This window comes from Vipera berus, assembly GCF_964194415.1.
Source record: "Vipera berus genome assembly, chromosome: 1".
In the NCBI taxonomy this organism is placed as follows: Eukaryota; Metazoa; Chordata; class Lepidosauria; order Squamata; family Viperidae; genus Vipera; species Vipera berus.
Window position 1 is genome coordinate 15,306,048 of NC_138202.1, and position 26,937 is coordinate 15,332,984.

At 41.8% G+C, this 26,937-nt stretch overlaps 1 protein-coding gene across 1 annotated transcript in view; it reads right to left on the reverse strand.

Annotated features, from left to right (window-relative positions):
• YJEFN3 (YjeF N-terminal domain containing 3) overlaps window positions 1-26,367 on the reverse strand; it is a gene marked incomplete at both ends in the record, with an annotated part of 30,994 nt that extends 4,627 nt beyond the window's left edge. Inside the window, 4 exons of the mRNA XM_081314296.1 lie at window positions 4,732-4,845; window positions 10,433-10,543; window positions 14,284-14,392; window positions 26,303-26,367. Of these exons, the coding sequence (XP_081170422.1) occupies window positions 4,732-4,845; window positions 10,433-10,543; window positions 14,284-14,392; window positions 26,303-26,367 (399 nt within the window). The remainder of the gene's footprint in view (window positions 1-4,731; window positions 4,846-10,432; window positions 10,544-14,283; window positions 14,393-26,302) is intronic.
• Between the last annotated feature and the right edge of the window lie 570 nt (window positions 26,368-26,937).

Here is a 26,937-nt window from a genome sequence, read left to right on the forward strand (position 1 = left end):
ACTTGATCCAATGCACCCACACAGTGCAGGAAACAGCATCTCTGAATGCTTGAAGAGAACGTCTGTAATTCCTGATTACCTAAGGATCATTCTGGGTTCAGTGTTTCTCAACTTTGGCAACTTCAAAGTTGAGAGCCTTGGTGGAGCAGTGGGCTAATGCCTCCTTAAGTAACACCAGCTGCCTGCAATTAGTGCAGGTTCGAGTCCCACCAGGCTCAAGGTTGACTCAGCCTTCCATCCTTCCGAGGTAGGTAAAATGAGGACCCAGATTGTTGGGGGCAATTAAGCTGACTTTGTAATAATGCTGCTTGGGGGGTGTGTGAAAGCCCTAATAAGCAGGCATATACATAGAATGAAGGCTACTGCTAAGCTTGTAAGCCGCCCTGAGTCTTCGGAGAAGGGCGGGATATAAATGGGATTTAAAAAAAAAACTTCAGCATGTATGGACTTCAAGTTTCAGAATTCGAGTTCCAGAACCTTTAAGATGTGTGGACTTCCAACTCCAGCCAGGGAATTCTGGGAGTTGAAGTCCACACATGTTAAAGTTGCCGAGGTTGAGAAACACAGCTATAGAATATAGACCCTTCATTATTTCTTAGCTCAGGCAGCCTATTTCTTAACTCAAGCAACTCACATGAGGAAAAACTTGCTCACTACACTGCCTTGAACTCTTGGAGGAAAACTGGACATGAATCTAATGAAGGAATGAACAGGGAAATGCATAAAACCAAACTAGCTTGTCAGTCAGTGAAATTAGTGTGATAAATTAGATGGCAAGAATATTTAGCAGATGCATTTCTGCAATTCTCTTTGGATAAGAGGAAAAACAGCAAATGTTTTGCGTAGCCTGGTATTATTTTTTACCATTACCAACAGTTGTAAACTTTTATTTGATTTAAGATCTTTGTATTCTCACAAAACTTGTTTTTCACTTGACTTCTGGGTGGCTTCTATACCACAAGATTACAGAAAGGAAATTCAGTTTCATGAGGTGAAGTAAAATTGCAAAGCCAAAACCTTGAAAACAATTTTCTTCCTCTCTGCCTCCCTTTGCATGGAGGCATCCATGCCAGAATCAAGAAAACATTAGAATCCAGCAATCATTCAGAGGATAATGCTTTTGGAATGCTTTAAACTGAATCCATGGTCAAAACCATTTTTCCTGAAGTTTCTCGCCAAGAAGGCACAACTAGCAGCATTAGACAAAAGAGATTTGAAGAAGCTGGTTGGACTCTGGTTTGTTTGAGAAATCAAATAGAAATTGTTGAGTTGAAGTCGGATACATTGTTTATTTAGAAAATTTATATGGTTGCCCATTCACACTTAGTGACTCTGGGCAGCTTACAAAAATAAAAACCTAATCTATAACCACAAAAACAATAACTCGCCACTCCCCTGACAGGCTTCATCCCACTCTGGATTTGTCAGGCCCATTGGCAACATTGTTCAAGGGGGTGCCATATTTACATGGAGATGCAAAGAAATTGTAAGGATTTCCTTAACCCTTTTTGGTGGTTTCCAATGCATAATAAAATTTCAGGTCCTAAATGGACATGATTTTACCAATTATTGGAAGCAAAATATCAGGAAAAATAATAGCTTGCAAAATAATATATAAGAGAATGAATACAATATTTATAAGATAGATAGATATCCATGTGTATTTTTTAAAAGGCATGAAATGCTAATGAAGCTTTAAACGCATGAACCCAACGTTAAAACTGAGTGAGTAGGCAGCCATATACAGAATTCTCTCAATACATAAATAAAAATAAAAATTAAGTGATAAGTTACAATACTCAGAAGTGTATACAGGGACACAGGCTCACTGATCACAAATACCCATTAAAATGGATGTGTTTCAATTTTACACTTTTCAGTAGCATAAATATTGAATCTGTTGGCTTAACCACAGCACAGAATAAAGGAATCAGTCATGCTAACATAATAACCCTGAATTAACAGGAGAAAGAGAAAAGATAAGAAAGCAACTGCTATTACATCCTCAAGTCTGGATATTTCACACAAAAGGCATCCATTTCTTCAAAGAATTCAGAGCAATTAACAAATTATCTACAGAGCTATAGACTACAAAGCTTACTCAGAGCAAAATAGGTCATGAAAATTCTCTCCTGATGCTAAAATCCCATACAATTTGTTTAATATTCATTTGTTTCAAGCACATTCTCCCTCTTTTTATTGGTCCCATAACATTCAAGTTTATTAGAAGTAGAGGCATGATAACACCAAGAAGACTTTCTATAACGGTCCTTTCCCCAGCAGATCTGGACCGGTGATAACCTGCAGGTAAGACCGATTTTGGTATGAGAAGAACATCATGTAAAACAGACATATGGAATTAAAATCTAAGTCAGAGATAACTACTGTCAAGAAATATTTTTCAGCCTTAAGAGGTCCCAGGAAGATTCAGGTATAAATTATAGGTAGTCCTCATTTAGCAACCACAATTGGTACTGGAAACTGATGGGATGGGGTTGGGTTTTTATAAATCGGTCTTAACTTTTAATGTGTATTAATTTTACGGGCATTGCTGTTTAATTACTTTTTAATTTTTGTATCTTGTTTTTATTATGTATTGCCCTGCTCACCGCCCTGAGTCCTTCGGGAGAAGGGCGGTATACAAATTAAATTATTAAATTATTAAATTATTAAACTGGATCATTAAGCAAAACCGTCACCAAGAAAACTCACGACTGTGCTTAATACCTGTAGAGATTCTCAGTCATCCAGGTCATCATTGTCTCAAAGGTGCTTTTTCAAAAGGCAACTGGACTGCCTCAAAAGCTCTCAGGGAGAGTGCTAACGATCAGATGACTGCAAAGAAATATGACCCTTCCAACCCAGCCCAACCCCCCATCCTGACAGAACTAATCCTTCCATCACCCCCACCATCCTACCAGAACCAATGAAGCTTCTTGGATGAGAAGCGAAATGTCTTCCTCACAGAAAAAACAGTCCAGTTGCCTTTTGGGGGAAAAAACCACACCTTTGACACGACTGTGATTATGATATTATTTCAGCTTTCCTTTGCTTTGCAGATCTGCAATGGTAGTCATGCGAGGATTGGTCTCAAAATTATTTTTCATAAAGTCTTTACTGTGAACAATCACTAAGCAAGGCAGTTGCTAAATAAGGCGTATTTGTACTGCGGGTGTGTTGTGCGGTCACGCCTAAAAGAGTAGATGCATTGAACAGCTTATTAATATCAGTTTCAACCTTATTATCCTCATGCATCTGTACCCAACAGGAGGAATTTACTAGATTGCACACTCCAGAAGACCATCCCAAACCACACAGCCATCTAGACTAGCACAGTCAATGCCTTCAGCCTCATATTGCAAGCCATGCAAGGCATGAGCAGAAGTACTAAAGGCTTTTTCTAATTCAGCAGAAACATTTGCAACTGCCTTCCCTAAAGAAATAATTCCAATATAATCCAAACATGTATAATTTAAATCCCAGGCCAGGTATCCCATCCCTCGCCTTCTGAGGGGACACCCAAAGGGCCTCCAAAATTCTGCCAGTTTATCATTGTTAATAGGGTAAGCTGATATACAGTACTTATTAAATGTAGAGAACGTAATGTTGAGAATGACTTAATCTGATGAATTACTGAGAAACCAGGATAATCATAATAACTAGATTATCTGTGCTTATCCTTTAATACTTCTAAAACTAATTCTGGAAGTGACATCTTAAGGTTCCCTTGAAATCCCTTTTGGGGTATTTCTTCCACACTGTCATTTCAGGTGCGCTTTGCGCTGTAGATTCAGTGATGCAGAAGTGTGCACTGAAACAGCAATGATGGGATCATACGTATGATTGCACTGAGGTGAGTACTATAATTTGGGGAAGTCAAACACGTGCAATGAATGCTAAAATATAACCAAAATACTCTTGAGTCAACCTCAAATTCGGATCACATGAAAACTGCAGATTGAGGTGGAAATGATGGCTCAGGACATATAACGAAGACAATGAGCTTCTATGATACACAGAAAGAGAGAAACATACTCTACATCCCCAATCTGGTGCTCTTCAACTATGTCTTACTTGCAACAGCTTTCACCTATAGGATGATGGAAACTGTAACACATCCAGAGGACAAAAGCTGGTGAGATATCCATCCTAACGTCTTTCTAATCAGAAGCTAACTACAGATCTTTTGAAAAAGAGATCTAGATCATTTTACAGGTAGTCCTTGACTTATGACCACAACTGAGCCCCAAATTTTTGTTGCTAAGCAAGACAATTGTTAAGTGAGTTTTACCCCGTTTTACGACCTTCCTTGCCAGTTTTTAAGCAAATCACTGCAGTTGTTTAGTGAATCTGGCTTCCCCATTGACTCTGCTTGTCAGGTCTCAAAAGATGCTGATGATGTGACCATGGTACATTGCAACGGTCATATATATGAGCCAGTTGCCAAACATCTGAATTTTGATCACATGACCATAGCCATGCTGCAATGGTGCTGGGGAAAAATGGCCATAAGTCACCTTTTTCCATTGCTGTTGTAACTCTGAACAGTCCTTAAAGAAATTGTTGTAAGTCAAGGACTGCCTGTGCTTGCTGAGATGCTAAAATGTAAGTCTCGGCCCACATAATTCTGAAGGTAGAATAGAACCATTAATACGTGTGAAAGCTAGAAATAAGAGGATTTTTACTGTAATTGGCTTCCTTTCCCAAATGCGATTAAGTGTCTCGCCTTACCTCAGTTGGCAAGTAGGAAAGGAAAGGAATGTCAATCTTTTCACATTGTGTGGTGAAATCTCTGTAGAGAGGATTAGAAGACTTTTTGGGATAGAAAATGGTTGGCTCATATTCCTGGAACAGAAAACAAGAGATGACTGCAGATAAGCATCATGGGCAATCACTTCCCTCATTATAACCAAAGCTAATAAAATAATAATAATAATAATAATAATAATAATAATAATAATAATAATAATAATAATAATAATAATAATAATAATAAGAAGAAGAAGAAGAAGAAGAAGAAGAAGAAGAAGAAGAAGAAGAAGAAGAAGAAGAAGAAGAAGAAGAAGAAGAAGAAGAAGAAGAAGAAGAAGAAGAAGAAGAAGAAGTAGTAACAGTTGGAAGGGACGTTGGAGGTCATCTAGTCCAAACCCCTGCTCAGGCAGGAAACCCTATACCATTTCATACAAATGGCTGTCCAGTCTCTTCTTAAAAACACTTCCAGTGTTGGAGCATTCACCACTCCTGGAGGCAGGTTGTTCCACTGGTTAATTGTTCTAACTGTCAGGAAGTTTCTCCTTAGTTCTAGGTTGCTTCTCTCCTTGACTAGTTTCCATCCGTTGCTTCTTGTCCTGCTTTCAGGTGCTTTGGAGAATAGCTTGACTCCCTCTTCTTTGTGGCAGCCCCTGAGATATTGGAACACTGCTATCATGTCACCCCTCACCCTTCTCTTAGTTAAACTACACATACCCAATTCCAGCAACCCTTCGCTATATGTTTTAGCCTCCAGTCCCCTGATCATCTTTGTTGCTCTTTTCTACACTCTTTCTAGAGTCTCAACATCTTTTTTACATCATGGTGACCAAAACTGGATGCAGTATTCCAGGTGTAGCCTTACCAAGGCATTGTAAAGTGGTGTAATGTGAATGTGTTTAATCCCAGAAATCATTCCAATTAAATTAAAATTCAAGAGGCAGGAGACAGAAGAGAATATAGGTGAGGAAATAATGAAAGAAGAATTGCAAACTGCTACTGGGAAATTCCTAATGAGAGTTTCTTTATGCACCATCAGGTGTATTAACTGGATATCAATTCAAGCAGTTTTGTCTACTCAGATATGAAATGGTGAGAAACTGGATTGACAGATTTCAAATACCAAAGACATTTAGCGCTCCCAAAAAGGAAAGATCATTCTCTTTAGTTTGTCTCAAAGAGATATTTTCCAGAGGACTGCAAAAAAGCTGATGAAGTTCCCATCTTAAAAAAAAAAGAGGGGGGGGGGAACGGATCCAGGAAACTACAGACTTATCAGTCTGACCTCAATACCTGGGAAGATTCTGGGAAAGATAATCAAGCAACAAATCAGCAAACACCTAGAGGCAAACAAATTCATAACCAAAAGCCAACATGGGTTTCTCAAAAACAGATCATGCCAGACAAATCTTATTGCATTCTTTGTTGTTGTTGTTAGCTGCGAAGTCGTGTCCGACCCATCACGACCCCATGGACAACGTTCCTCCAGGCCTTCCTGTCCTCTACTATGTTCTGGAGTCCATTTAGGCTCACGCCTACTGCTTCAGTGACTCCATCCAGCCACCTCATTCTCTGTTGTCCCCTTCTTCTCTTGCCCTCAACCTTTCCCAGTATTAGGCTCTTCTCCAGTGAGTCCTTCCTTCTCACTAGGTGGCCAAAGTATTTGAGTTTCAACCCCAGGATCTGGCCTTCTAAAGAGCAGTCAGGGTTGATCTCCTCTAGGACTGACCGGTTTGATTGCCTTGCCGTCCAAGGGACTTGCAGGAGCCTTCTCCAGCACCATAGTTCAAAGGCTTCAATTCTTTGGTGCTCAGCCTTTCTTATGGTCCAACTTTCACAGCCATACATTGCAACTGGGAAGACCATAGCCTCGACTATACGCACTTTTGTTGGCAGGGTGATGTCTCTGCTTTTTAGTGTGCTGTCTAGATTTGCCATGGCTTTCCTCCCCAGGAGCAAATGTCTTTTAATTTCTTGGCTGCAGTCCCTGTCTGCGGTGATCTTGGAGCCCAGGAAAATAAAATCTGTCACTACCTCCATTTCTTCCCCATCTATTTGCCAGGAATTGAGAGGGCCAGATGCCATGATCTTGGTTTTTTTAATGTTTAGATTCAACCTAACTTTTGCACTCTCCTTCTTCACTCGCAACAAGAGGCTCTTTAGTTCCTCTTCACTTTCTGCCATTAGAGTCGTAACATCTGCATATCTTAGGTTGTTGATATTTCTCCCGGCAATCTTAATTCCAACTTTTGATTCATCTAGCCCTGCCTTTCTCATGATGTGCTCGGCATATAAGTTAAATAGGCAGGGTGACAGTATACAGCCTTGCCGGACTCCTTTCCCAATTTTGAACCAATCAGTGGTTCCGTGTCCAGTTCTCACTGTTGCTTCTTGGCCCGCATATAGGTTTCTCAAGAGACAAATAAGATGGTCTGGTATGCCCATCTCTTTGAGGACTTGCCACAGTTTGTTATGATCCACACAATCAAAGGCTTTAGCATAGTCAATGAAGCAGAAGTAGATGTTTTTCTGGAACTCTCTAGGTTTCTCCATGATCCAGCATATGTTAGCAATTTGATCTCTAGTTCCTCTGCCTCTTCGAAATCCTGCCTGTACTTCTGGTAGTTCTCGATCCACATACTGCTGGAGTCTAGCTTGTAGAATTTTAAGCATAACTTTACTAGCATGAGAAATGAGTGCAATGGTGCGATAGTTTGAACATTCTTTGGCACTGCCTTTCTTTGGAATTGGAATGTAAACTGATCTTTTCCAATCCTGTGGCCACTGTTGAGTTTTCCAAATTTGCTGGCAAATTGAGTGTAGCACTTTTACTGCATCGTCTTTTAAGATTTTGAATAGCTCAGCTGGAATACTGTCACCTCCACTAGCTTTGTTGTTGCTCAGCTTTCCTAAGGCCCATTTCACTTCACATTCTAGGATGTCTGGCTCGAGGTCAGTGACCAGCTCATCGTGGCTATCAGGGACGTTAAGCTTGTTCTTGTATAGCTCTTCTGTGTAATTTTGCCACCTCTTCTTAATCCCTCTGTTAGGTCCCTGCCATTTTGGTCCTTTATCATGCCCATTTTTGCATGAAATGTTCCCTTCATATCTCCAATTTCTTGAAGAGGTCTCTAGTCTTCCCTATTATATTGTTTTCTTCTATTTCTTTGCACTGTTCATTTAAGAAGGCATTCTTATCTCTTCTAGCTATTCTCTGGAATTCTGCATTCAATTGGGTGTATCTTTCTTTTTCTCCCTTGCCTTTCGCTTCCCTCCTGTCCTCAGCTATTTGCAAAGCTTCCTCAGACAGTATTGCTTTTTCTACTTTTATTGACTATGAAGGCTACTCCATTTCTTCTGAGGGATTCTTGCCCGCAGTAGTATACCTGATGGTCATCTGAATTAAATTCACCCATTCCTGTCCATTTTAGTTCGCTGATTCCTAAGATGTCGATGTTCAGTCTTGTCATCTCTTGTTTGACCATGTCCAGCTTTTCTTGATTCATGGATCTTACATTCCAGGTTCCTATGGAGAAAAAATCTTTACAGCATCAGACTTTCCTTTCACCACCAGCTACATCCACAGCTGAGCATCCTTTTGGCTTTGGCCCAGTCACTTCATTCTTTCTGGCGCTACTAGTACTAGCCCTCTGCTCTTCCCCAGTAGCATATTGAACGCCTTCCAACCTGAGGGGCTCATCTTCCAGCATCATATCTTTTTTCCTTTTGGTACTGTCCATGGGGTTTTCATGGCAAAGATACTGGAGTGGGTTGCCATTTCCTTCTCTAGTGGATCATGTTTTGTCAGAACTCTCTGCTATGACCTGTCCGTCTTGGGAGGCCATGCACGGCATAGCTCATAGCTTCATTGAATTACACAAGCCCCTTCGCCACGACAAGGCAGTAATCCATGAAGGGGATAACTGCTTATCTATCAACAAAGCCTTGTTTTGATAGATGAGTTTATCAATACTTTGATGATAGAACTATATATTAAGAATTCTAGCCCTGCTAGGTGACAGTATCTAAACCAGGATTTCTTAACCTTAGCAAGTATAAAATTAGTGGACTTCAACTTTCAGAATTCCTCAGCCAGCCATGTTGGCCAGGGAATTCTGGTAGTTGAAGTCCATTTGTCTAAAAGTCACTAAGGTTGAGAAACACTGATCTAAATGTTCTGGGCTAATCTCATAAATTTAAGCAGGGAAAGGTTTAATTAATATTTGGAGGAAGAGTAGCAAAAAGTGAGGGGACCACAGCAAAAATAAAATTTGATTTAATTGAAATTGTTTTACATCAGTTTCCCTGTGTATTTATTTATTTTCTTTCTGTCACATTAAAAATCTGAAATTGGTAGCATAGGAGAAGTTCAGAAGATCATTTCCAGCACTTTTATTGGTTACATAAGACCCTGAACATTTCATCTTGGTTTTAATCCAACAATCAGAAATCTATGTGTTAGATTCTGAAATATATCTGGGCCTTTTATACCGAGAAGAAGACCTCTTTGCCTCGGAAAATAAGATTCTGTAAAGACATTTAAAGCTAGGGTGTTGGTGGTGGTCTTCAGAAATTCTGTAATCCAAATTTTGTAATCTGTCCATTTAAGATATATTTTTAAATATTGTACAGGATTGCAGGAACATTTGTTTAATCCTTATTCTTAAGCAAACAAATCTAAATTTGGACTTCTGGAGTTACTAAATGCATGGGAACATCATGATCTATTCAATTGCCAAATCAATGAATTATGTGATACAATTCTTGGCTTAATAGCAACTGTACAAATGTAGTTTTTAAGGGAAATATGTACAATTAAAATAAATGTATCCTGTTTGGTCCTGAATACAGTATATGGACACCAAGGTAGTAGCAATCCTGCTAATGGGTGAGAAATGTTTGCCATTGAGCAAGTTACAAAGTTTGCTACAGCAGTCAGAAAGCCTTGGGCAAGCTTTCTCGATAGCATTGTTGGCTTTAATGCAGATAACTGCAGATAAATGATTTTGGAGGGAGTCTTGATTGGAAGAATCTGCATTTAAAAAGCTCAAGGTAGTGGGGCAGAGACTCAGCCAGGGGAACTCTTTGCAGGAATATAAATAGCTTGTGCACGGCAAGACCCATGCTGTCACTGAAGCAGTAGGCGTGAGCTTAAATGGACTCCAGAAGATGGTAGAGGACAGGAAGGCCTGGAGGAACGTTGTCCATAGGGCCACGATGGGTCGGACATGACTTCACAGCTAACAACAACAATTCATTCACTGGCCTAGTGGTGAAGGAACCAGGCTAGAAAAGAGGAGTCTGTGAGTTCTAGTACCACCTCAGGCAAGAAAGCTGGCTGGGTGGGTGACTTTGGGCCAATCACAAGGAGACTGTGAGTTCCAGTTCTGCCTTGGGCATGAAAGACAGTTGGGTGACTTTGGGCCAATCATCAGGAGACTGTGAGTTCTAGTTCCGTCTGAGACATGAAAGCCAACAGGATGGTCTTGGGCCAGTCACTCTCTCTCAGACCCACCTTGCAAGGATGTTGTCAGGAAAATAAGTGGAGGAAGGAGGATAGTATTAGGTATGTTCACCACCTTGAGTTATTTATAAAAATAATAAAAGCAAGATATAAATAAATCTGTTCCACGATCTATAGGTGGTTCATCCCCATGGCATTCAGAGTTAATTGGATACTTACAAATACACGCAGATGCCGGGCACATGCCAACCCGATTGCCCCATTCTGTTCACAACCACAGATCACCAGCAGTGTCGGCTGCTTCTTTGAGAAAGACTGCCGGGGAAAAACCTGAAACAAACAAAAAAAAAAACAGCAAATGAAGGTGCACAAACCCCCCAAACCCACCCACCCCAAAAAGAAGAAGAAGAATATTGTTCAGGTTCACAGCGTTCTTAAAACTAAAGCTTAGATCAGGAAGAGGGCAGAATTACAACACAGGTCACAGCACACAAACTATATACTACATTTCTTCAACTTAGCAAATGAAAGAAGTTCATGAAATTGATAAAAAGTCTCCCAGTGTGGTAGGGAATCAGCCGGTATAACAAATTGAATTATACAATTAAATAAACGATGATACCCAATTATACATTCTCCAATCCTGGCTAAACAGTTGATGCTGTTGCAATGCTGACTGAATACAGGTAGTCCTCCACTTACAACCATTCATTTACTGACCATTTGAAGTTATAATGGCACAGAAAAAAGTGACTTATGGCCGTTTCTCACACTTACAGCCATTGTAGCATCCCCGTGGCTATGTGATCAAAATGTGGACACTTGGCTCAACTTGTGGAACCACCTGCCTCCAGAAGCTTTGAATGCTCCAACACTGGAAATTTTTAAGCAGAGACTGGACAGGGGGTTGGACTAGATGACAGTTAGAACAATTAACCAGTGGAACAACCTGCCTCCGGAAGATGTGAATGCTCCAACACTGGAAGTTTTTAAGAAGAGACTGGAGAGCCATTTGCCTGAAATGGTATAAGGTTTCCTGCCTGAGCAGGGGGTTGGACTAAATGACCTCCAAGGTCCCTTCCAACTTTATTATTATTATTATTATTATTATTATTATTATTATTATTATTATTATTATTATTATTAGATGACCTCTAAGGTCCCTTCCACCACCACCACCATCATCATCATCATCATATTATTATTATTATTATTATTATTATTATTATTATTATTATTATTATTATTATTATTATTATTATTATTATTAACTTACGAGCACAGCTGAACACCAAATTTCTGTTGCTGTGTGAAATAGTTAAGTGAGCTTTGTCCCATTTTACAACCTTCCTTGCCACAGCTATTAAGTGAATCACTGCAGTTAAGTTAGTACATGGTTGCTAAGTGAATCTGGCTTTCCCCATTGACTTTGCTTGTCAGAAGGTCACAAACGGTGACCACATGACCACGGGACACTGCAACCGTCATAAGTACATGCCAAAGTCTAATCACGTGACCATGGGAATAGTGCAACGGTTGTACATGTAAAAAACAGTAATAAGCCACTTTTTTCAATGCTGTTCTGACTTCAAATGGTCACTCAATGGATGGCTATAAGCAGAGGACTACCTGTAACAGTTTCCCTACACGTCTCTTTTCTGCAAGGTGAAGCTCAGCAAATTTTTCTGATTTCTTTTAAATAGATTTTTTTTTTAGTGATGCTGTCTTACCTTCCCTCCCCATTTGTTTACTAACCACTGACCTAAATATTTGTACTTTACAATGGGCACTGAGCGCTGCGGGTTGCAGTGAATATCTGCTTAAATCATGTTATTTGTTATTTTTTATTGGTCTCATGACTGTCTTCTTAGAAATATTGCTCCAAATATCTCTATTTGTCTGGCTGTGTGTGGCAACTATGGGAGCTATTCATGCTTAAATTGAGTTAGCTTCTGTTATGGATATATAAACTGACAATTTTGCCATTGCTACTTGTCCTCCAATTTTGGTCTCCCGATTTTGTATTCCTCTGCAGAAGAAAACACTGTCATTCTGACAGGGCCAAGGCTACAGATTTCCCTGCCTCTCTCTCCAAAATCCAATAAACCCTTACCTTCCTAGGCTTGCAGAGATGCTTAAAAACAGAGATTTAAACAGTATTTGAATTAGAGATGGCTCCTTCTGGGTTTATTGCCTTTTGATGGACTGTATTATTATTATTATTATTTATTTTCAATTATTATTGATGGTTATAAAAATGCTTTGCAGTGGTTTGTGTTTAAGACTGTAACCTGCTGAGACTCTATCTATTGCAGGAGGTTAAATCAGGAAACAAACAAACATATAAAGGGATGGGGCTTTAATCACATTGCTGCGACCAACATCTTGCCTTTTTTGACCACCACTCCTATGTATGCTGCTTGGAACCAGATTGGGTTTATAGAGGAAAATCTGGCAAGAGTTAGTTTGAAAATGGAGTTGATCAGCCTAGTTGAAGTCTTTCTTCAACTTGTCAACCTTAAGACATGTGAACTTCAACTCCTGCTGGGGAATTCTGGGAGTTGAAGTCCACATGTCTTAAAATTCTTAAATTTGATAAAGCCTAGCCGTGCACCTCTGTGAAAGAGGTGGTTGGGTGGTGATTTGGGATTTTGGCAATGGCTTCAAGTCCTCTCACTTCTAGTCGTGTGAGCAAAAGTAATAGGTGCACCTGCATTAGCAAGCACACCTACACAGATGCTACACATGCCTTGATTAGATGCTTGCAGACAAGCAATGTGTATGCATGAACCTTGATTAGGTCCTAGAAGAAAATCTTGTTATGCAGAAAACTGGAGAGGCCTCTTTATGGCCACTGTCGCTAAAGGGTTCAGAAAGAATTCCAGAAGCTTGGCTTGGCACACCTTGTTTTAGAATCTCAATTAGTCATTGGAAATCAATCATTTTTCATGTGTTCTTTGCTTGATGAAATTAAGGGAAATTGCAATTGCGTTGAAATGTGGCAGCAGTTTGTGTTTCCTACAGTCCTTAGATTATTTTTATCCAAGGGGGAAGGAACAAAAACTCTGCAATGGTACATAGGTTCAGAACTAGGAGGATCTACAGATAGTCCTCAACTTACAGCCATTTGTTTAGTGACCAAAGTTACACTTTTCAATAAGTCACTGGGAAAAATGACATGGATCCAGTTCTCACACTTGCAACCAAAAAGGTTGTAAAATCACAGGCAACTCACTTAACAACTGCCTTGCTTAGCAGTGGAAATTCTGATCCCAGTTCTGGTTGTAAGTCAAGGTCTACCTATAAAAACTGATTCCCACAAAACCATCTAAATATTCTGTTCTATCTACATGCAGTCACTTTTCTCCTTAAACCTAAAACTATTTCCTCAACAACCCTGACTTGAAATCACTGTTGCTGTTTCCTAGATCTGTACTTTCCACCCTTAAAGGTAAAGGTTCCCCCGCACATGCGTGCTAGTCGTTTCCGACTCTAGGGGCCGGTGCTCATCTCCGTTTCAAAGCCAAAGAGCCAGCACTTGTCTAAGGACGTCTCCGTGGTCATGTGGCCGGCATGACTAGATGCCAAAGGCACACGGAACGCTGTTACCTTCCCACCGTAGTGGTCCCTATTTTTCCACTTGCATTTTTATGTGCTTTCGAACTGCTAGGTTGGCAGAAGCTGGGACGAGTAACAGGCGCTCACTCTGCTACACGGCACTCGGGATTCGACCCGCCAAACTGCCGACCTTCTGATCGACAAGCTCAGCGTCCTAACCCACTGAGCCACCACATCCCTCCACCCTTACCTCCTCCTTAAAATATGTGGACTTCAGTTTCCAGAAAGGAAGTTGACCCCTGACTGGCAGGGGAATTCTGGGAGTTGAAGTCCACACTTCTTAAAGTTGCTGACATTGGGAAACTCTGGCCTAGATCCAGCTGCCCAGCTACCCTTACAGCCAGGCAGCCAACTAAGATTCTTTGAAGCAGGTCCTTCATAGTGAGGTTCCTTGCATTATATTCAGTAATCTGGAAAGCTTTCGTTAGCTATTGTGAATACTTTGAACTCACCTTGGTCACTGCCATGGCAGATGCATGACCCCAGATCTCAATTAACTGCTGATGTCCAAATTTAAACTCTTCTAGCAGCTCCTTCTCAATAGCTGTGGCTTCCGCTCTGCTGCAGAAGAAGGAAGGGTAAGGGGAACCACAGTTACATTTCTCCCGAAAATTCCATTTGCGTGTTCTTTCAAAAGCTAGGCTGTAATCAAAGCACTGGAGGAATAGTCTGATGCATTTCTTACCAAATGATCTGACAGAATGTCCACATTCAGGGATAGTTTAATTGTAAATTCCAGATATTAGGACAAACATAGGCAGTAACAGAATAACGGGAGGAATCTTGGAGGTCTTCTACTCCAACCCCCTTCTCAAACAGGAAACCCTATACCAGGGGTAGGCAACCTCAGCTCTTTTATGACTCATGGACTTCAACTTGAAGTCCATGAGTCATAAAAGAGCTGAGGTTGCCTACCCCTGCCCTATATACCATTTTAGACAAATGGCTGTCCAGTCTCTTCTTAAAAACCGCCAGTGATAGTACACCCACAACTTCGAGAGGCAGGTCGTTCCATTGATTAATTGTTCTAACTGTCAGGAAATTTCTCCTTAGTTCTAGGTTGGTTCTCTCCTTGATTAGTATCCATCCATTGTTTCTTGTTTTGCCTTCTGGTGCTTTGGAGAATAGGGTGACCCCGTCTTCTTTCTGGTAGCCCCTTAGATATTGGAACACTGCTTTCACCTCACCCCTAGTTTTCTTTTCATTAAACTAGACATACCCATTTCCTGCAACTATTCTTCGTATGTTTTAGCTTCCAGTCCCCTAATCATCTTTGTTGCTCTTCTGTGCACTCTTTCTAGAGCCTCAACATCTTTTTTTCTATCATGGCAATCAAAACTGGATGCAATATTCCAAGTGTGATCTTACCAGGGCATCATAAAGTAGTATTAACACTTCATGTGATATTAATCCTGTCTTTCTGTTAAAACAGCCTAGGACCACATTAGCCTTTTTTGACAGCTGCAACACACTACTGGCTCATGTTTAAGTGATTGTCCACTAGAATTCCAAGATCCCTTTTGCAGTTATTACTATTGAGCCAAGTATTTCTTATTCTATATCTCTGCATATGTTTTTTTTCTGCCCAAACGTAGGCAAGAAACATTTCTCACCATTCAATTTCATTTTATTAAATAGGGCCCATTCTTCAAGTCTGTCAAGATCCTTTTGTACCTTCTGTACCAGTTTATCTTCTGGAGTATTGGCTATTCCTGCCAGCTTCATGTCATTTGCAAATTTGATGAGTTCTCCTTCTATCCCCTCCTCTAAATCATTAATGAAGATATTAAAGAGTCCTGGGCCTAAGACAGAGCCTTGGGGTATGCCATTGCATATTTCTGTCCATGTAGAATCCAGTTCCATTGAGGACAACATATTGAGTGCAGTTGGTTAGTGTTACAAATGTGGTAGTGATTTAAGTGTGGCCCACACTTAAAAAAACTCCAAATGTTATGTTTAGTTGTTATTTTCCATATGATAAAAGAAAGATTAAGTAGATTGTGAGTAATCATATTACTTGAATTTAATTCAGTTACATTTATTGACATCAGATTTAAAATAAATTTAATTACTATCATCACTATCCTACTGACACTGGCCATTTCCTTGTCTTATCCATTTGCATCTCAACAACCAAATACGCCTCAACAACCAAATGCACTCTTTGCTTAAATTCCTGCTCTACATCAGTGTGGTAGACATTTGCGTTGGAAAGACACCACACACAAAAAAACAACAACTTCAACATGATTTGTGTGTCTAATTGCTACCAGTGTCACCTTGTGTGCTGCTTTATGGCCCAGTGATCTGAAAATGCCCACAGGTTGTCCTCAACTTACAACAGTTCCTTTAGTGACCATTCAAAGTTACAATGGCAAGGGAAAAAGTGGCTTATGACCATTTTTCACACTTATTTTTATTTTTAATTTTTATTTTAATTCCATTTATATCATGCCCTTCTCCGAAGACTCAGGGCGGCTTACAAGCTTAGCAGTAGCCTTCATTCTATGTATATGCCTGCTTATTAGGGCTTTCACACACACCCCAAGCAGCATTATTACAAAGTCAGCTTAATTGCCCCCAACAATCTGGGTCCTCATTTTACCTACCTCGGAAGGATGGAAGGCTGAGTCAACCTTGAGCCTTGGTGGGACTCGAACCTGCACTAATTGCAGGCAGCTGGTGTTACTTAAGGAGGCATTAGCCCACTGCTCCACCAAGGCTTACAATCGTTGCAGCATCCCCATGGTCACGTGATCAAAATCCAGACACTTGGCAACTGACTCATATTTATGATGGTTGCAGTGTCCCGGGGACACATGATCACCTTTTGTGACCTTCGGCCAAGCAAAGACAATGGGGAAGCCAAATTCACTTAGCAACCGTGTCACTAACTTAAGAACTGCAGGGATTTGCTTAACAACGGTGGCAAGAAAGGACGTAAAATGAGGGGAAATTCCTTTAACAACTGTTTTGCTCAGCAAGAGAAATGTTGAGCTCAATTGTAATCGTAAGTCGAGGACTACCTGTATAACGTATTTCTACACCAGCTATCCAGATGTTCACATACAGTACTATATAATTTTGTTCAGTGAATGATAAAGTAACACAGCTGAAGACTTTCCCCCCCCCCTTATTAAAACAGTTGGGCATTTACCACTGGGTGAAAATGCAGCAATGGCTATCCTCCTGTATATATGCCCTCAATCTGTCATGTTTCTCTGTTCAACCTGTAGAACTGACCTTTTAATTAGGCTTGCATTTAGGCAATAAAAAGCATTTGGCTGTGTACGTGCATCTGTGTGTAATGTGTGTGTGTGTGTGTGTGTGTGTGTGTGTGTGAATATATTATACATATATTCATTTTAATTGCACAAGCCAAAATCAGGTCATCTGGCTTCTGGACAAAAACTGGTACAGACTGTTCCCCTCACCCCATTTCTCTTCCCTTAGAGTTACCTCTGGGCTTTCCATTTTGGAACGAGAGAAGCCACAGACAGGAATTTGTACATGGCAAAAATGGAGACAATACTCCAATTGTTCTACTCCTGGCTCACAGCCCCCCAAATCCCTGGCAGGCAGTGTAAGGGCCGGGGTGAGGGATGGAAAGAATTGTTCATATATGTCAGTACATTCAACACAAGGGATCAAAAAGGAGAAAGGTCATATTACTGACCATCATTGTTAGGAAACAGTAACCTAAATGGGAAAGCAAAATGAGCTGGGTCTGGAGGCAGCCTTGGGGACCCACTTCCGGAAGACTAATCTATGGGAACAGCGTTAAATAAGTGCAGAAGGATCAAATGGAAATCTGGGAGCGAAGATTATTTCATTGATCTCAAAGTGTGATCACCCAAACTGGTTGCATTTGCTTTCCTTCCAGAACTCACCGGAGAAGCTTCTGGTCCACAGGCCATCCATGCTCGAAGATTGATGTTTCTCAACCTTGGCAGCTTTAAGAGGTGCAGACTTCAACTCCCAGAGTTCAATTCTGAGACTTGAAGTCCGTACATCTTAAAGCTGCCAAGGTTGAGAAACACGGTCATACCGGTAGGTCTTCCCTATGGGACATGGGGGAGAATTGAGAAACTTTTCAAGGTGGATGCCACAAGCTTTCAAAGAGGTCCCAAGACTGGGCGATACAGAAGTCAAAGACTGTAGGAGGAAGAGACAAAAGGAGCTCACCGTGCCAGAGCTAGGAGCCTACTAGCCAGAAGAGAAGTGCTGAGATGAAATGGGAATGTAGACATGATGGTGGAAGGGCAAGGGGGCTGAAGTGGATGGAATGAAGCAGAGAAGAGGGTAGGCATGTGCATGGTGCTTTAAAATAAGAGGAGGAAGTTGATTTCTGTTTGATGTAATTTACATAGGAAAACACCTATTTAGGAATAAGTTAACCAAACCTTCAGAGATCAGAAAGGCCCAATCTTTTGTAAGGTCCTAAAAACCTGGCTGTATTCCCGCGCCTGGGCTGCTGAATGCATTAAGGGCCCTGTTTCTTTATTGCCTCTTCTCCCCGAAACCTCCATCCCACAATCTCTCACAAGTCTACAGTATAGTTTTCATGACGTTCTCATTCAGAACAGTAAAAAAACCAACCATGATGCTATCAGTTTCCAGCCATCATGGTTTCAGGGAGATCTGATTGTAATGGTATGTGGGAAAGAGCATGAGAGTTGGAGAAAGAGATGATGCCTAGGGAATGAATAGACAAGAATGAGGGAGTCCTCAGCCACAGAAAGAACTCAGAGAAAAACTCAGGAAGAATCCTCTCTAACTTATCAGGCTCTGAAAAGAGTCAGTGGGAGATTTGTACTCTCAGACTTGCAAGATTCCATTAATGCAGGCTTACAATAAAGTACAGAATACAGAATAACAGAGTGGGAAGGGACCTCGGGGGTCTTCTAGTCCAACCCCGTGCAGGATTTATCTCATCTGGTTGGGTTTCTTGTCTGGTTTATCTTGGAAGGCTGACACTAATGGCTTCAACATTGGGGGTGGGGCAGGGGGAGGTGGGGCAGGCCTATAATTGCCAGTTGATCAACCCAGCCTCGCAAACTAGAGTTTGCCCAGGACACGGAGCTGACTTTTGAACAAGGTTAGGTTAGCTTGTTTGTGAATGAGTGGCTAAGCCATAGGAAGTGCAATAATATTAAATGATTGAATGAAAACAATACATGCATGCATGTGTGAGAACAGAGAAAGCACACACACCCTCCTCCTACCCCCCCTTTCTTGCCACTTACACAGCTGTTCCGTAAAGGACAACTGAGGTGGAGATAAAGGGGCAGAGCAGCAGATGACAACTGTCCATCTCCTCCTTCTCAGCTATTTACTAATGACCAGCTAACAGAGTAATTGACGACTGACTGACTGACTGACTATGTGCCATCAAGTCAGTGCAACTCTTAGCAACCACACAGAGAGATCTATCCCTAAGGTGGTCCCTTCAGTCTCTCAATGGTGGCCCCATTGCCACTATAACCGAGTCCATCCAATTGCCGCTGGTCATCTTCTTCTTATCTTTCCTTCCACCTTTCACAGCATCGGAACATTAGAGCACAGAAAGAAATTGGGTTTTTTTCCCCCTGTAAGCATCAGGGCTGTTGCTACAGGAACATAAGATGAAATCTTCTCTCTGCTTTAGGCTGGTTTACATTCTTCACACTGTCCAGGTGACCAGCAAGCAGTCCCTAAGCAGTAGTAGTAGTAGTTTTTTTGTTTTTTTTAAATAAAGCTGTATACATGGATGCTCTTCTCCACTATTTAGCTGAATGAGAGGAGCTAGAAGAGTTTCTGGAGGATGATTAAACATTGCAGACTTTACTGTGGTTGTTATTTCTGAGCCTGAGGCAAAACAAATTATTTATTGCATTTATAACCTGCTCACTCTCATTTAAAACCAGCCTGCAGCAATTTAATGTTTCATTTTTTTTGGAGATTATGTGTTAAGCAGGGAGTCTGTAACCATTGCCTGAATTAGGGACAAAATACATCAGAGATATGCACGTTCATCAAGACTTCCTAGAGATATAGAAGTTGACTGGGAATTTATAGTCCTCGACTTACGAGCATAACTGAGACGGCACTTCCATTGCTGAGCGATGTGCGTGTTAAGTGAGGTGCACCTGATTTTGCGATCCTTTTGGCCACAATTAAGTACAGGCGAAACTCGAAAAATTAGAATATCGTGCAAAAGTTCATTTATTTCAGTAATGCAGCTTAAAAGGGGAAACTAATATATGAGATAGACTCATTACATGCAAAGCAAGGTAGTTCAAGCCATGATTTGTCATAATTGTGATGATTATGGCGTACAGCTCATGAAAACCCCAAATCCACAATCTCAGAAAATTAGAATATTACATGCAATCAATAAAACAAGGAGTGTACATAGAACAATATCGGACCTCTGAAAAGTATAAGCATGCATATGTACTCAGTACTTGGTTTGGGCCCCTTTTGCAGCAATTACTGCCTCAATGCGGCATGGCATGGAAGCTATCAGCCTGTGGCACTGCTGAGGTGTTATGGAAGACCAGGATGCTTCAATAGCGGCCTTCAGCTCTTCTGCATTGTTCGGTCACATGTCTCTCATCTTTCTCTTGGCAATGCCCCATAGATTTTCTATGGGGTTCAGGTCAGGCGAGTTTGCTGGCCAATCAAGCACAGTAATCCCACGGTTATTGAACCAGGTTTTGGTGCTTTTGGCAGTGTGGGCAGGTGCCAAGTCCTGCTGGAAAATGAAGTCAGCATCCCCATAAAGCTCGTCTGCAGAAGGAAGCATGAAGTGCTCCAAAATCTCCTGGTAGACGGCTGCGTTGACCCTGGACTTAACGAAGCACAGTGGACCAACACCAGCAGATGACATGGCTCCCCAAATCAACACAGACTGTGGAAACTTCACACTGGACTTCAAGCATCTTGCAGTGTGTGCCTCTCCATTCTTCCTCCAGACTCTGGGTCCTTGGTTTCCAAATGGGATGCAAAAGTTGCTCTCATCAAAAAAGAGGACTTTGGACCACTGAGCAACAGACCAGGTCTGTTTTTCTTTAGCCCAGGTAAGACGCTTCTGACGTTTGTTGTTCAGGAGCGGCTTGACAAGAGGAATATGACATTTGAAGCCCATGTCCAGGATCCGTCTGTGTGTGGTGGCTCTTGATGCACTGACTCCAGCCTCAGTCCACTCCTTGTGAAAGTCCCCAACACTTTTGAATGGCCTTTTCCTGACAATCCTCTCCAGGCTGCGGTCATCCCTGCTGCTTGTGCACCTTTTTCTTCCACACTTTTCCCTTCCACATAACTTTCTATTAATGTGCTTTGATACAGCACTTTGGGAACATCCAACTTCTTTTGCAATTACCTTTTGAGGCTTTCCCTCCTTATGGAGGGTGTCAATGAGGGTTTTCTGCACAACTGTCAGGTCAGCAGTATTCCCCATGATTGTGATTCCTACTGAACCAGACTGAGAGACCATTTAAAGGCTCAGGAACCCTTTGCAGGTGTTATGGCTTAATTAGCTGATTAGAGTGGGACACTTTTGAGCCTAGAATATTGCACCTTTTCACAATATTCTAATTTACTGAGATTGTGGATTTGGGGTTTTCATGAGCTGTAAGCCATAATCATCACAATTATGACAAATCACGGCTTGAACTATCTTGCTTTGCATGTAATGAGTCTATCTCATATATTAGTTTCCCCTTTTAAGTTGCATTACTGAAATAAATGAAGTTTTGCACGATATTCTAATTTTTCGAGTTTTACCTGTAAGTCCCACAGCTGTTAAGCAAATCCAGCTTCCTCGCTGATGTTGCTTGTCGAAAGCTCCCTGGAAAGGTCACAAATGGAGATCAGGTGACCCCAGGAGGCTGCAACGGTACTAAATACAGTCTGGTTGCCATGTGACCGATTTTTGACCATGTGACTGTAGGACTGCTGGAACAGTCAAACGAGGACCAGTCTCAAATCACTTCTTTTCAATGCCATCATAACTTTGAATGGTTTTTAAATGAACGTACCATAGGTCGAGAACTACCTGTAAGCATATTTATCTTTTCTGTGCACAATATATGTCAGTCCCTAGGAAAGCCAGAGGGAACGTACAGAATGTGCCGAGCTGTTAGTTGGACTATGCGTGTTGGCCGTTTAGTCAATATTCCGCCTACTCTAATATTTCTAATTAAAAAGCCTTGGGGTGGGGGGGCTTACACAATTTTGCAAGAAATAGTAAGCTGAAAGTTGAGAGGTATGTACCTATACACACACTTCACACCAAGTCTGCCAGAACTCACTGTATCCTCCCCTCAGTGTAACTGTGGTGTCCCATGTCAAACTGTAGATCAGGGGTCACCAACCCCATTCCATGGACCAGCACTGGTCCACGACCCACCAGGAACCAGGCCACGCAAGCAAGCAAAGCCCCATCCACGCAGGAGCGGGATCTGGGCAACACGAGAAACCACACACACACACACACACACACACACACACACACACACACACCAGTCCGCAGAAAAACCAACCTCCATAGGCACTCAAAAGCTTAGGGGCTACTGCTGTAGATCACATTGTTACTGGATGTAAGCTGAGGGCATATACCGGTCCAGTATCTGATTTTTTTTTTCATATAAACGATGCTGCGCTTCAATGGTTAGATGGCCTAGACATTGGTATTTGAACATACTTTTTAATATTTACATTTTATTGTGTTTTATTAATCTAGGAGGAATCTAGCTAGTCCATGTATGATATGCCATACGCTGAACAAAATAAATAAATGTGAGATACGTTGCCCATAATTTCTTAACTATTCCTCATCATTTTCCCTTGTCTCCCTCCTAAACATTTGCCAGTCTTGTGAACCACTTATGGAGTAGCAGTGTTCCAACATCTCAGGGGCTGCCACAAAGAAGACGGGGGTCAACCTATTCTCCAAAGCGTTTGAAGGCAGGACAAAAAGCAACGGATGGAAACTAATCAAGGAGAGAAGCAGCCTAGAACTAAGGAGAAATTTCCTGACAGAACAATCAATCAGTGGAATGATTTGCCTCCAGAAGTTGTGGGTGCTCCAAAACTGGAAGTTTTTAAGAACAGATTGGACAACCACATGTCTGAAATAGTATAGGGTTTCTGTCTGAGCAGGGGGTTGGGCTAGAAGACCTTTAAGGTCTCTTCCAACTCTGTTATCTGCTTTCTATGCCTACAAGGGGTCTTCTGTGACTCCCACATTCTCAAGTAAATTATTGTCACAATTTTGTCCTTATGATTGTCTATTTAATTTGCACATCTGTTGAGCAGGTTTCTTATTCAGGAAAGATCGGCTCCTTTGCCACAACCCTTGGGTGTTTAAGAGTTAAAGAGATGGATGGGTGTGTGGAAAATGAAAATATTGGCTATTGTTCTTTTATGCAAGGTTTAGGCCCAGGTAAACTGAATCAGGCCTCATGGACAAAGTATTGAACCAGACTGTGCTATGCTTCATTTTGCACTTTGCAATTGTATTTTATTTAATATGATTTTGCTAAGCTTGCTTGTTTCAAATATATTTCGAACATAAGAACTGGAACAGTAAGAAATAGGTAACTGAAAGTAGCTGATGGATGCGGGTTCCAATATACACAGGTATATGTGGAAAGTTATATTCAGCAGAAGGTCAGTAAAAAGTCAGGAAAAGTCAGCGGAGCATCTGACTACAGTCTTAGAACGAGAAAGGGTATAAAGGGTTGGGACTGGACCTGATTGATTTGCCATTGGCTGTCCTTTTGGAATCTGCTATTGCCATTTGGTCCTCATTGCAATGGGTTATTAATGTAAGTGATGTTGTGTTATTATGCTTGCTATGTTCCAAATCATTAGCAAAATAAACCCCTGAATCTTAAAAGTAAGAATTATTGTTTTGTGCTGCTGTCTCTTGTCTTTTCCATTGGGTTTTTCCACGACAGGTGCATATCCATATGAATCAATGCTCATGGACTGTCAGGCATCAACTCATGCTTAGCCAGCCATGTTCATGCACTGCAGCTGATTCTGAATCACTGATAACTTCATTGATCATTGAATCTGTGGGCAAATTATGTTAAACGAATAAAAGTCGCTGTGGTTACAGAATAAACAGACAATTAGGGGGCAGGATGGAGTTTTCAAAAATTAGGGACTTCAAAATACGGTCATAACAATATGAGCATTAAAAAAAATAATCACTGCTTTGACATGTGAAATGTTGGATGAAATGGTTACAAAAAATACAGGTGGTCCTCAATTTACAACCATTCAGTTAAGCGACTACTCAAAGTTACAATGGTGCTGAAAAAAGTGACTTATGACTGTTGCAACATCCCCACGTCTGTGTGACCAAAATTCAGGCTTTGGCAACTGGCAGCTGTATTTATGATGCTTGCAGGACCTCAGGACCTTCCTGACCAGCAAAGTCAATGGGAGAAGATGGATTTGCTTAATGACCACAACATTCACTTAACAACTTGCTTAGCAACAGCAATTCTGGTCCCAATTGTGATCATAAATCAAGGACTATTTGCACTAATGTTCATTTGTATATCATCGTCCCTTATCTGACTTTGATTCCCATAATCTCCAGCTGATGCAATTGGAAAAGAACCATCTGCACTCTTCTCTGTCACCCACTTCGCTGGAAAGCACTTCCAGAGACTTTTTTTTGTCTTTCTGAAAAAGAGTTCCCCCCAAAACAAGTATTCCAGCTCGATAGATCCTTTGGATCTGTTGCTACAGTAACGGGGGAAACAGGAGGATTATTTTTTTTAAAGAGAAGTAATCCGATTCAAACAATGCAGCAGCAGTGCACAAGCAGATTCCTGATTGCTTCTGTTTGCTCTAAAGCCACTGGTTCTCTGTACCTCTGGATATCTAATCCCTGGGCTGCCCATCATAACAGTAACACTTCATTTTTATTTTTAAAAGGAACCTTCCACCACAATGTCTCTTCCCTGAGCCCTAGAAGCTGTTTTGTAGAACTGTGAGATGTCCAGAGTGTGGTGGTGGGGGGGGTGTTTCCTCCCCATTTTGCTGCAAAACCAGGGAACCCTATCCTAGAATTTCTCCTAAAAAAAGATTTCTTTCTTAAGCGTCGTTGTTTGCATTTTGCTCAAGACTGTTTCAACGGCAGGGAGTTCTTGGCCCTCTTGCAAACTGCAGTCCTGCATGAAAGTGCATCTAACTGCATGGAAGTGCATCGACCTATTCTATATAAATGTGTGAGCTTTGGGGTGCCGATCCTTTTTCTTCTCCCTTGAAAGATATTTTCTTTTTGGGTTCCCCCCCCCCACCATTGCAGGTTTTTTTTCTGGTTTGGAAACATCTTATTCTGGGAAATCCGTGGAAGACAAAATTCTAGCCAGCAGTTAAAATTAAAATCAACTCTATAAGCTTGGATTCAGAAGGATGCCAGCCTTCGCCAGCAACCAAATGGTTAAGCATTAGAAAGAAAATGCCCCCCCACCCTTCCTTGCACACCTCACCACCCACATTTCACTCATGAACGTGGCTTCCTGATGGTCACTATGGTGATCGGTGGCAAGGGGGTACACCAAGCTATTCACACAACTCTCCTGTCAAATTGCAAAGAGGGTGGAACAATTCTGGTTGCCATCCTGCTCCAGGAAATGGGGGAGGGGGGTGTTAAAAAGCCATCTCCTCTTTTGTTTTTAGAGGTTTGGGGGATGTGTTTGTGGAGCTACTAAGCAGAGAAAGAAAACTTGCAAACAGTGACCACTGCATCCTTCTGCTCTGCACCGTGCATCGCTCGTGAATGCATGTCAGGTGTGCAAAAGAGACTTAACCAGTTATTTTTAGTCTGCATCCTTCCTTTCTACTCTGCTCAGCCTAGCTCGGTGGGGACAGGCCCCCCCAAACTCAACAACAAACTTAGGGGCCAAGCGGGAAGCTCCCCGGTCCTACTCGAAAATGTTAACCACTAGCACAATAATGACACTTGCACCATGCAACTGTGTGTAAGGAAAAAAGTGGAGGGGGGGAGGGGAAAAAAGGGGTCAGAGCTGATACTATCATATTTTACTGATTTGCTCATTCGTATTGGAGAAACTAACAACAATTTTGCTCTTCGTTCATCTCAACCAGTGCATTATCCCCCACTGCTCAGGGAATGACTATGCAACCCCAAAATAACATTCTCCCCACATGCAAATAGGATGCAACGTTCACCAGACTGATTTTCCTCTTGGTCCAAGCCCCGGTTTTCCATCAAGGGCTCCTCAATAACCCAGGTGGTGTCTGAACGCCCCTTTCCAGCTAGGATACTCCCATGCGGGTACCCTGGGACAATGAGCATCCAAACTAAGATCATCCCTTTGAACTCAGAAAAACAGGCACAGTGACACCCCCCCCCTCTGCCTCCCATCCCAGAAGGCACAGGAGCCCTGCTGGGAGGGGGGAAACAGGGCACTGGTTCACTCCTTTCAGTGCACAACCACTTACCTAAGATAATGAAGGGGCTGGATCGCCTTCTTGCTGTGAGTCGAGTTGCAAGTGGGTTTCTCCATGGCAGGAAGGCTGGCTTTCCAAGTTTACACCTGGGGAGCCTGCTCCCCCCCCCGGGGCCCCCAAAAGACCCTCGACAGCTTCCTCCCTTCTCTCCTCTAGGGCTGACAGGAGATGGAGAGAAGTAATGAGAAGAGATGAAATGAAATGGGCAGCGGTAACAATTCCTTCCCGGCTGGCAGCTTCACCAATGTGGGCACCCCAGGAGCACAATGGCGCTTGATTGGCTGGCTTTTCTGAAGAAATCAAAGGGGGGAAAAATGCTTTGCAGTCACCCAATGGAAAAGCAGAGCTGGGGGGAGGGGAGGTAGTTAACCCTTTTTGTTCTCAAAAGGGGGGGGATTAGGGTGGCTTATCTTCTGCATCCTCTGCTCTCTAACTCAGGCTGGCAAGGAAGATTTGGAAGAGAAGGTGGAGTGGCAGATGCCCAGGAGACCTCTAGTCTATGGGGTGGTCTTGGAAAGTTGCCCAGGTTTTTCAGACCATAACTTTGATGGAAATAAGATCAATCGCCACTCAGACCATTGCATAGGATCCTACGTCAGCCTAATGGTCACCCAAATGGCACTTTG